Here is an 11,464-nt window from a genome sequence, read left to right on the forward strand (position 1 = left end):
TGCAAGCCAAATCTTTAACTGCCTGATAATAAAATAATGTGAACTGCTAGATTGTCTAGATTGTCTCTTGAACTTTTCTTAGCAAAAAAGAACTCCACAGTAGCCAAGTGGCCGAAGGCTTTGACTTTGGGTGGTCTCAGAATCTCATCTCTGCTTTTCGCAGAAGATATGGTTTTGATGGGTTCAACAGGTGATGGCCTCCAGCTTGCACTGGAACAGTTGTACCCGAGTGTAAAATGGGGGGAATGAGAATCAGCACCTCCAAATCTGAGGCCGTGGTTGTCAGCCAGATTTGGCTGTAGTGTCCCCTCCGGATGAAGGACAAGTTCATGCCCCAAGTGGAGGAGTTTAAGTATCTTGGGGTCTTGTTCACGAGTAATGGAAGATGGGAGTGGGTGATCGACAGACAGATTGGTGCTGTGGCTGAAGTGATGCGGACGCATACTGGTCTGTTGCGGTCAAGAGAGAGCTGAGAGTAAAAGTGAAGCTCTCCATTAACCGGTCAATCTACACCCATACCCTCACCTATGGTCACGAGCTGTGGGTAGTGACTGAATAAACAAGATCATGTGGGGCTTCCTCTGAAGGGTGGCTGGCCACTCCCTTAGAGAGAGGGTGAAGCCATCCTGCATGAGGCCATCCGGGAAGGGCTCAGAGTAGAGCCGCTGCTCCTCCGCATCAAAAGGAGCCAGTTGAGGTGGTTTGGGTATCTGACAAGGATGCCTCCTGGGTGTCTCCTGGGTGAGGTGTTCCCAGCATGACCTACCGGGAGGAGGCCCTGGGGCACACCCAGGACACACTGGAGAGATTATATCTCTCAGCTGGCCTGGGAACGCCTTGGTGTCCCCCTGGACAAGTTGGAGCAGGTGGTTAGGGAGAAGGAGGTCTGGGTTTCTCTGTTTAGGCCTGGATAAGCGGAAGAGGAAGGAAGGAAGGAAGGACGGACAGACAGATACCACAACATCTGCAGAATGGCTACTTCTGCAACTCAACCAGTGACTAAAACTATAAGAACATCAGCAGAAAACAATGAAGAATTCTGTAACTTAATGGATCAATGAAACAATAGCTGCTATAAGTATTGTCTACTTTTGCAACTAAACAAACCTCAGACTACAACATCTCCTGTAATGAATGACTGAAACTACAGTATCATCTGCAGGAAAGCATGGTGACTTCAGGAATTAAATCAGTGGCTGAAAATATAACATCTACAGGAAAGCATGGATAATTCTGTAACAAATGAATGAAGGAGACTACAGCAATATCTGCTATTAGTCATGGCAATGTCTGCAACTCTGCTACTCCAAGTATAACAACATCTGCTATATGACACAAAAACTACTGCAACTAAATTTAAAACTAAAACTACAGCCACACCAGCAGCAAAGAGTGATTGTAACTAAACAAGCCTAAAACCACAGCAACTTCTGCAACTAATTTAATAATTTCTTTCTTTTTTTCTTTTTTCTTTTTTTGCCTGTCCCGTTTGGTTCTTTTGCCATCAGAATTATTGTCTAAAGGCAAAGAAAGATGCCCAATGGACTTGACTGGGGAAAAGAAAAGGGAGAAAGAAAGAGGGAAAGAAAAACAGCAGGGAAGAGGAACGGTGATAAAGGGCAAAAAACAATGTGAATATAACAGTAAATACTAAATATTGAATATTACTGTGCAGTACGTAGGATTGACAGCCCACGGTGTGCTTTGAGGTAGGAGCCAAAAAGGGTGTAGTTTGTATGTGTGAGCACCCGTGTGTGCACCTGTGAGCATGAGCGCGCTTGTATTTAAAAGGTTCCTTCATGTAATGATCTGCTAGAAGACCAACGGAGGGGAAACCGTGCCACTCTCCCGGAAAGAGCTGAAGAGAGCCCCAGATGAGGGGTCGCTCAGCAGCCGCGGAGCAGGAGCAGACCGCCCCGACTCCGCAGCAGCAGGGAGGCCCCACATATACTTTGTTACTATATTTGAATTTAAGTTAATAATTTCAAATATAGTAACATCTGCTACTACTGACACTTTAACTACAACCAAACAAATCTATCTATGATAAGATACAGCAACTACTGTAACCTTAAAAGTCCTGGATTTAACAGTCGTGTGGCAAAAAAAAAAAAAAAAATCATACAAGCACGCAGTGACAGTCTCTTCTTCAACTTCTGCAACCAGAGGAAATTTGTAAATGAGAGACAGTCTCCAACAACATATTTTTGTTTGTTTGTTTTTTGCTAAACACGTCACTCATGACCAACGAATCAAACCTGTTTGCTTAACCAAAGCAGAGAAAGAGAATCAGGATTCGTCCAAAAGCAGCTAAACAGGAAGGACACAGAAAGATACTGAATCATCTGGATGAGTCAGATCAGGGTTTAGAGTGTATGTGTGTGTGTTTCACTTGTTGTGCTAAGTTCATGGTTGAACACCTTTGTACTCTCTGACAAACACATCAGTTTCCTCATCTGCATAATCACTGGGAGACTTTGGAGGCGGGCTGTAGGCTGCTCATCCAATCACATGTCAGAAACACTGCATTGTGCCTTCTGCTGGGTTTTCCAACATGTTCTCATCCCAAAACGTAACATACTACGCTACGAGACAACTTGTTGGTATGTTACGCTTTCGGCCACTCAACACGTCTCTATGTTATGCGTTCAGAAACAGGAGAGAACATGAGAACCGTTTGGACATGTACATTTATTTTACTTTTTTTATTTTTTTTTTATCATCATGAATCGCTTTGGAAAACACTATCTAACATGATTAAGGTTGTGGTTAAGGTTAGGGATAAGAACACAGAAAACAGACCAGCAGAAAGTCTAAGTTATAGCCACATCTGATATAAAAAAAAAATACCAGTAATGAGTTACATATGCCACAGCAGCAGATGATTCAAATCAAGATTTTCATTTCAATATTTCTTCAAATAACCAAATAACTCCTCTGTGTTAAAACACAAAAATCAACAACAACAAAAAAGAAAGAAAATAAGCATGTATCAGTTCAAACATGTAACAAACTTCACACAGGAGGGTTTACATTAAGCAAATCTTCAGATTGAGTGTCTATAAAATCCACATCTTCTCTAGTAGAATACGTGTGATTTTGTGTGCTGGAAGGACTGAAATTAAAAGTCTTATTCAAAGTGTAACATTTGATCTGTGAGCTTAGACAATACTATTCATAATAAAACAATTACATTTATAATACTAGTGTCTTCTTGATATAAAAACTGAAGTTCATTAATGTTTGTTCATTTTTATTAGATTTTATGATCTTCTTCATACAAGCTAATTAGAAATTGTTTTCGGTCTAGCAGAATTTACTTTCAAAGAACTTTCTGGTGCCACTCTGACCTCTTTTCAAAATCTCCATCACTGTTGACAGCAATGCTGGAGACCAAAGAAACAGGAACTAGCTGTCCCTCAGTGACTTCTGTCTATTTCAGTTTAATATCTCTGCAGTGTCTCCATGATCAATAAAAAGACAAAGTCCAGCATAGAGCGGCTGAGTGAATGTGGTCTGGACTCTGTGGAGGAGAGTCATGGTTTCAGAGACGCTGTAGAAAGACAGAATACCTGCTCTGTGATCCAGGTACACTCCTACTCTGGAGGACCGAGGACCTGAGAGGACAGTTTGGATTTTCTTGTGCAAAAATTTGCAACTTTTTCTGTCACAGCTCAATAACCAAGAGTTGTCATTAAATCCAAATCCACATTCATCTGACTCTCCTGCTCTGCTGATAGTCTTGTATGCGACTGCTGCATCAACTCCACCCCCTCTCCACTCCACCTCCCAGTAACAACGTCCAGTCAGACTCTCTCTACTCAGGACTTGATAATAATCAGTGAATCTGTCTGGGTGATTAGAGTAAGTCTGTTTTTGTCTCATTAATGTTGCTTTTCTGTTCCCTTCAGATAATAACAATTCTCTGTGTGCTGTGTTTGGATCCAGTGTGATTTCTTGTGAATATTTTAAGAATCCAGCTCTGGTCTTTGGCTCTGCTGGTGACAGTAAAACATCCTCTTCAGTGACTGTCAGTGAGATGTTTGTCCATTCCTCTCTCAGAATGTCCTGTAGTTTATCTCTGGTCTCTGACACAGCTGCTGTCACATCCTCAAAGTAGCTCAGAGGACGAATATTGATGCTGGATGAGTGTGTAGACTCACTGAGTGCTGACAGTGAGGGGTAGTTGTGTAGAAACTGGTTGTGATCCTCTGTGTGTGAGAGCTGCTCCAGCTCGCCATCTTTCCTCTTCAGCTCAGCGATCTCCTGCTCCAGCTTCTCCTGAAGCTCTTTGACTCGACTCACTTCAGTTTCCTGCTGGGATCTGACCTGCTGCTTCACATCAGAGCTTCTTTTCTGGAGGAGACGGATCAGCTCAGTGAACATCTTCTCACTGTCCTCCACTGCTTTATCAGCAGAGCCATTGATGGCCTCCACCTCCTGTTGAAGCAGCTTCACATCTTTCTCTCGCTCCTGGATTCTCTGCTGGATGTTTAGTCGTCTCACCTCGAGCTCCTTCTGCTTCTCAGTCCTTTCTGCTGCAGCTGGGACTGTTTCATGGCCTTTATGATGAGAGCAGATGTTCTCCTTGAGCTTCTTGGAGGGGGCCACCAGCTTGTGCTTCTTTAATGGAGCTGCATCATAGTGAGGTTGAAGGTGTCTCTCACAGTAAGAGGCTGGACAAGACTAAACAGGACTTGATGGCTTTCAGCTTCCTCCCAGTGCAGACATCACAGGCCACATCTTCAGGTCCAGCATAGCAGTGATCAGCTGGAGCAGCTTGGAGTCCAGTCTTCTTCAGTAACTCCATCAACTCTGCTAACATGGTGTTTTTCTCCAGGTCAGGCCTCAGTGTGAAAGTCTTCCTGCACTGAGGGCAGCTGTGGATTCCCTTCCTGTCCTCTTCATCAAAGTGGGTTTCGATACAGTTCATACAGTAACTGTGTCCACAGGGAATAGTCACAGTATCCTTCAGTAGATCCAAACAGATCCAACAAGAGAACATTTCTCGATCTAGCTGATCTCTTTTCTGTGCCATTTCTCCTCTCAGTAAGAGTGACTCTGTGAGTTTCTGTTACATAGTGGTGAAACTATTTCAGAAAATATGTGGACAGACTGGAGCTGCTGTGCTTCAGGTAGAAGAGGGAGGAGTTAACAGACATTAGCTTTTACCAGGAAGAACAGTTTGAAGTAGACACTGTTTAGTAACTTTAAACATCATAGGTCTGTTTGTAGTTTGCATTTTTATCCGTTACCTCCTAGTCAGTTAAAAATCTGTAAATACATAACCAGCAAATGCAAACAACACTTGCAAATAAATATATATTCAGCACCCAATGAGACCACAGCAATATGTATAACTGCAACTCCTGCAAATGAGTCAGCCTCTGAAACTACAGGAATTATAAAACTGTAATGGCTAAAACTAAACATGGCAAGTATCTCAAGATTTGCACCTACGCTAACGGGTGAAAGTACCACTGCAATGAAGCAAGCATTGACACTATGCCTGCAACTAACAAAACCAACATTGTCAAGTTAGTGAAACTGAAATGACTGAAACTTGAGTAACTGATACAAATAAATTATACCAGCAGCTGAAACTGGTGCAACTAAATGAAATACCCAAGCTACATCACCATCTGGTGCTAGTTATGGAAACTTCCACAACTTAATCAAACACTGATACTACTTAACATCTGAAACTACAGATGGAAAGTTAGGCAGCTAAACTGCAGCAAGATCTAGTCAAAGTAAAGCTAGAGCAACTACTGTGACTACAAACTGCAGCAACATGTGAATCAGGCAACCACTTATGTGACAATAAAAAACGGAGATTTTAAGTTTATGCCTTGCTGCAGAGTTTTGTTCCAAGGAGTTTTTGTTTAGACATATAAACAGTGAGTTACAATAGTCCAAACATGATGAAACAAATGCATGTATAACCACCTCCAGTTCAGTGTGTGACACTACAGGACTTAATGTAGCAGTGATAAGTGATAAAAGAAAGACGGAACCAGAGATTTGAACATCCAAAGTAAGAGGAAAGTCAAAAGTTACCCCAAGGTTCCTGATAGACGATTTCACAAATGTCGAAAGGGGACCTAGAGCTTTCATCATCGTAAGTGCATGTCTGCCAGCACAACGCATTACTGTAGCGCTGTTCGATATAACGATATATATCGGATGACGATATAAAAACAGCTATCGTTTCAGTTTACGCTATCGTTTGTTTCGTGGCGTCGTAAAATAAACTGTTTACGGCAATATTTTTTCACCGTTTTGATGGTCACTGTAGTGGCTATATTCATTTCTTAAAGTTCTCTTTCTCTTATATTTTATATAACCACACTACGGACGGACAAGCGCCTGTTTTTATGGGTTGTAGTAGCAACAATGACGGTAACAGCATTGCGTGTCCGCTTGTTTATGTACCACATAAACCTTTCACAATAAAGCCCAAGATCCTGTTCAGACTTTTCAAAATAAACTGAATCACGTGAAAGAGCAGATTATTTACAGATGAGACGTAAAAAAGAGCCGCCAGGTGCTAAAAAATAAACCTTAGACTCAAACGTTAGAACAGGCTTTTCCCCGCAGCACGCCGTGTAATAAATACAAAGAAAACGGCGGCCGTTACAACTTATGTCTAAAAATGTATAGTTTCATGCATCGGTTAAAACACTGGACTCCAGGTACGCGACGCGCAGCTGGAAACACTTTCCGCAAGTCGAGCTGCCCGAGATTCACAGAATTTACAGAAAATGTTTTTGTGATTTATATCGTTATCGATAGAATTCTTATATCGGGATATGAGATTTTGGTCATATCGCACAGCCCTACTCAAAGGGGCTCAAAATATGCTGAAAAGGAAGTAGATATATTAGAAACAATAAGGGTCCCAATACAGAACCTTGTGGCACACCATAGGTAAGGGAAGTGAAGGATGACCTGCACTTAGAAACCGCCACAGAAAAGTGGTGGTCAACCATATCAAAGGCCGACGTGAGGTCCAACATCAGCAGAATAGAACATTTTCCTGCATCATCAACGTATTACTGTTTTCAAACCTCATTTTCTTCAAGTAAAGCAACAACATCTGTGACTAAACCAAGAAGCATAAGACTGAGCACGGCTACAGAATAAAGTTATAGGTTTTCTACACGAACACAGTCACATTCTGGATTTTTGAAACATTTATTTTTACCTTTTTATTAACAATCCACAACAGGAAACAATGTGTAGGCACAAACGTTTTTTTATACTGCGAGAGACAAAAAGGTTAAATTTAGGAACCAAATTCATATCAAAGCATTCACTCTGTGTGGAAACTCATTGTTAAAGCATGTAAACCAACACTGACTGGGTCTATGACTCTGACTGAACATCTTTAAATATTCAACACTGGCAGCTTCACTGATGTTCCTTTCATTGATAATGATCTGCAGCAGCTCCAGATATAAGTCTGTTGGGGTTCCTGGGTCACGTCCAGATCACCTGATGGTCCGGTACATCATAAAGTCGACCGTGGTGCATCGTGGGAACTTGCCGATCGAGCTCTCCTCCACGGGTGTGTAAACTTTGATCTGCCTCATGTGCGTGTCTCTCCCGTTCTGGTGGTTGGCCAGCACGGCGATCTGGATCATGAATGTGCTGATGGGCTCGTTTGTGCGCTGAAAAACACACACACACACACACACACACACACACACACACCGAGCATCAAGCCACTTCTTTAAAGATACTTATAATCTGCTAATTTTAACTACAACTTTAACCTGTTGTGCTGTTCTGTTTAAGTTCAATGTTTCTGTGTTAGGTGCTCCCATTGAGAAGAATGTGCTGCTTAAATAAATATTACAGCAGCAGTCCCCAACCTTTTCTGTGCCACGGACCGGCCTTTAAGGTGTCGCGGATAAATACAACAAAATAAAAGCAGTACCATTACCAAAAAAAAGAAAAAAGAAGATTTATACATAACACATGGGAAAAGACCCAGAGAAACAGGGTTAACCATAAAAACGATGAAAACCATAAATTTCACACCTGAGCCTCAACTCTCGTGGCCCGGTGCCAGTCGGTGGCCCAGGGGTTGGGGAGCGCTGCATTCATTAGACTGACTCACTGCTCCATCTTGTGGTACAAACTGGTATTGCATAATAACAACACATGCTTTTGTCTGTGAAGGTTCTCAGTCATCCAGGTCATCGTAGTCAAAGGAGCTTGCAAAGAAAAGCGTCTGGACTTCTTTAAATTACTTGAAGACGTTTCACCTCTCATCCGAGAAGCTTCTTCAGTTCTAACCATCGCCATTTGACCTTAGAACTGAAGAAGCTTCTCGGATGAGAGGTGAAACGTCTTCAAGTAACTTAAAGAAGTCCAGACGCTTTTCTTTGCAAGCTCCTTTGAACACATGCTTTTCTTTTACATTCTGTTAATGTTGTAGTGACATTTTAAACATTTTAACCATATTTAAACACAAGAATTTACAAAAACGTATCTCTAGCTCCCCTGAGTTGAAAAACAAACAAACAAAACACTCACACAGTTTATAGTCACTGTCCAATCATAAGAGCTTTAGGTTACTGCACTTGGTGGCATGTAAAGACCCCCACAAGTCTTAGGTGGAGAAGCGCCGCCTTATTTTTCTGCATTACGTCTATTTTTGCAGGAACAGTGCTTCACAAATTTATCAGACCACCGGCCAGTGTAAGGTTTATGCCACCCTAAATGAACAGTATTTATAATTATCAAATTCACTTTTTATGTTTCTGTAATGGTTAAGTCCCCAATGTGTACAAGCAGAAGCACCCAGTGCTCATAAAACGTTCATTTTTAATGCTAATAAAATTTTTTTGCTGTTATCCATGCATTTTTTTAAATTTACCGTCTTACCAAAAACAAAGAATAAAAGTGTAAAGCACAATATTATTTTTGAATCAAGATTCCAAATTACATTTATTTGCTTGCATTCATAAAAACTTTTTTATGGTGGTCGAATGTTATGTCTGAGTTTCGGCTCAGGTTTAGGTACCAAAACATGAATTCAGTCATTTTTAATTTTGTTTGTTTGTTTACACGTTTTTACAGAACTTCTTTGTTCTCTTGATTTTAAGATAAGATAACTCTTATTGTCATCGCACAGTCACACTTTGTACAAAAATACAGTGAAATTAGAAAACTGTCCCCTTTCAGCACTAAACACAACAAAACAACACAATAAACTTTAAAGTGGATAAAAGGTGCAAAGAAGGTATGAATTAACGAATGAATGGTCATTGCACAATGAACGAATAATTTTGTTATCCGCTGTACATCATCATAACCACGAACCCTTCTGAAAGCTTACTTCTACAACCTGCCCCTCCTTTGAATGCCAACTACACGTCGGCTCAGCACAGACAATGAAGGCAGCGATTAAATGGTTCAGTGCTGTTGTTTCCTTCTATAAAAACACTGAACAGTCGCCTGCGGAGGGAAATCTGCACACTTTCTAATCAGTAGGTGTAGTAGTTAACTGCACAGAGACTTTAGTTCCCTGACTTTGGCCATTATGGGAAAGAGTGCAAAATAAGGGCACAAATGTCTCTCTCCGTCTTTCAGTCACTGTGGCTGGGTGTCAGTATTTACATCTACACGTTTATACAGATGGTAAGCCTTCAAATGTTCCACAGTGAGTAAATGACTGGATTCTGTCCCCTGACCGAAGGCTTTACATTCAGTTACACCCTGTCGACCAGAGACAATCAGAAATGCAAACAGAGACCACAGAGCAGGATGTTACAGAGTCTTGTTTTGGTAAAATGCAGCATTTAAAGGTTGGAAAAATATTAATTCTTACTGGATTCATGAGAGAGATGTGAATCCATCCACTGGGCTCCACCATCTCTAGCTGCTGCAGAGGGGAAGACGAGGAAGAGGAGGGTCTGAGTGATTTTGAAACCTCCGGATGAAAACCAGATTATTTTTATTAATTATTTATTTTATTGAGATATATACACTAAGCTTTACCCTGATTTCTTGAAGATTGTGGAAGTTGTTGCCGACTCGCACCGAGATCTTACTCGGGGTGTAGCTCTCGTCTGACTTATAATCAGCATAAATGCACAACATCTTCACTGTCGTCCTCCTCCTTTACTCCACAGGTCACATATTAAAGAAAGTGAATTAATAACAAAGCAAAAGAGTAAGGTTCTGTCAGCAGCAACACACACAAATAAAATTAACAACACCTTCCAGTTAAAGATAATGTACATTTTCCAGGTTTACTTTAACTTCTCTTGTACAGAAGCTGGAAAACGTTACCTGAACTGTATGTTGACCAGGTGAGGCTGCGACCCATCCGACTGCCAGTAGGTCTCCAGGTTGTCATCCCTTAGCTGATCCACTCCAAAACCTGGACACGTAGAGGGCAAACACATCAGACTAGAATTGATCCCAACGGCCTCTGAAATTGATCCAAACGTGGCAATTGTGCAGTAAGGCAAACTGCTTACTACGCTGTGAAAATGTGGATATGCATATGAACAGCTCCAAGGAGAAAAATAACACAATTTCTGAGATTGTGTCCACTTCTGAAAGATGTTTACAGTCATCTGTTCACACAGCAGACTGTATGCAGGGGGGGGGGGTCTGAGGGAGTAGTTACCAGGTTTACAGGAAGAGAGGGACCACACCGCCTGGGAGCCGATCTCCCGAACCGTCCCGGTCCGCTCCAGCTGCTTCGGGTCAGCTCCAGGTGGTGTCTTGCTCGGTGTCGCCATACTTTAAAACAAAAAAACACAAGTTCAGCACACTCTGATGGAAAATCTGACGCGTTTTTCTCAAAAGGTTCATGGAGATCAGTAACCTAACACCAACGTCTATTCGTGTTTTCGATATTTTAAGGTTTATTCACACTTAGTAAATACAACTTAATCAACGAAGCAAATATGACTGTATTTTAATAATAAGCTGACCATTAGGTAAAGTTCGGCTTATAAATATCACTACTGGTACCATCTATTTTAACTAGATTATAACCAGACGCAAACCTTTATGCATATTTTAAACATTTCGAGCTCTATTTCCATTTAATAGAAAATACAGAAAATGTAAGTTCTGTTTAGGAATAAGGGGACCTTTTGGTAAACTTCTTCGTCTAAATGACAAAGATAGAGCATCCATTTCAGCTAAAATGTGACTTATTTGGGAGTTATTTATGACTAGCTAGTCGCCAGCAGCTGACACTTCTCAACTCTAAACGCTCTCAAAACCACTAAAACTCAATCTACGTCACAGTTATTGAAGCCGACTCACAGACGCGTTAGTACAGGTCTCCGGGGTGTCGTGTCAGTGCATCAGAAATACGGCTGCACGTCCAAAATAGTTTAAATCCGCTTCTATTTACACACTTCGAATCTCCCACTTTTTTGCGCCTCAGCGTCGCTTCTTATACACGTCACCAGCGCTGAGCAAGCAGTCG

At 41.4% G+C, this 11,464-nt stretch overlaps 1 protein-coding gene and 1 pseudogene across 2 annotated transcripts; both read right to left on the reverse strand.

Annotated features, from left to right (window-relative positions):
- Positions 1 to 1,585: 1,585 nt before the first annotated feature.
- On the reverse strand, positions 1,586 to 6,244 carry LOC120718490 (annotated as a pseudogene).
- A 932-nt stretch (positions 6,245 to 7,176) lies between these two features.
- Positions 7,177 to 11,430, reverse strand: anapc10 (anaphase promoting complex subunit 10). 2 transcript variants are annotated; one of them, XM_040006985.1, is made up of 6 exons: positions 11,299 to 11,430; positions 10,649 to 10,764; positions 10,306 to 10,396; positions 10,012 to 10,132; positions 9,842 to 9,926; positions 7,177 to 7,673 (listed from the first exon to the last, which is right to left on the reverse strand). In XM_040006985.1, exons 2-6 carry the CDS (start codon positions 10,761 to 10,763, stop codon positions 7,483 to 7,485), a joined length of 603 nt encoding a protein of 200 aa, XP_039862919.1. In that variant the 5' UTR covers position 10,764; positions 11,299 to 11,430; the 3' UTR covers positions 7,177 to 7,482. The 2 variants fall into 2 exon arrangements, with proteins under 2 accessions (XP_039862919.1, XP_039862920.1); XM_040006986.1 differs by having other exon boundaries at positions 9,842 to 9,895; positions 11,299 to 11,428.
- Positions 11,431 to 11,464: the final 34 nt, after the last annotated feature.

This window comes from Simochromis diagramma, unplaced genomic scaffold, assembly GCF_900408965.1.
Source record: "Simochromis diagramma unplaced genomic scaffold, fSimDia1.1 OVJJ01000141.1, whole genome shotgun sequence".
In the NCBI taxonomy this organism is placed as follows: Eukaryota; Metazoa; Chordata; class Actinopteri; order Cichliformes; family Cichlidae; genus Simochromis; species Simochromis diagramma.

Excerpts from the sequence above, each read along its gene's own strand:
- anapc10 (XM_040006985.1), bottom strand. The coding sequence starts at position 10,763 with ATGGCGACACCGAGCAAGACACCACCTGGAGCTGACCCGAAGCAGCTG. Across the intron at positions 10,133-10,305 it reads CTGGTCAACATACAGTTCAG|GAGGAGGACGACAGTGAAGA; the intron begins GTAACGTTTTCC and ends TGTGGAGTAAAG. Across the intron at positions 9,927-10,011 it reads ACAATCTTCAAGAAATCAGG|ACCCTCCTCTTCCTCGTCTT; the intron begins GTAAAGCTTAGT and ends AAAATCACTCAG.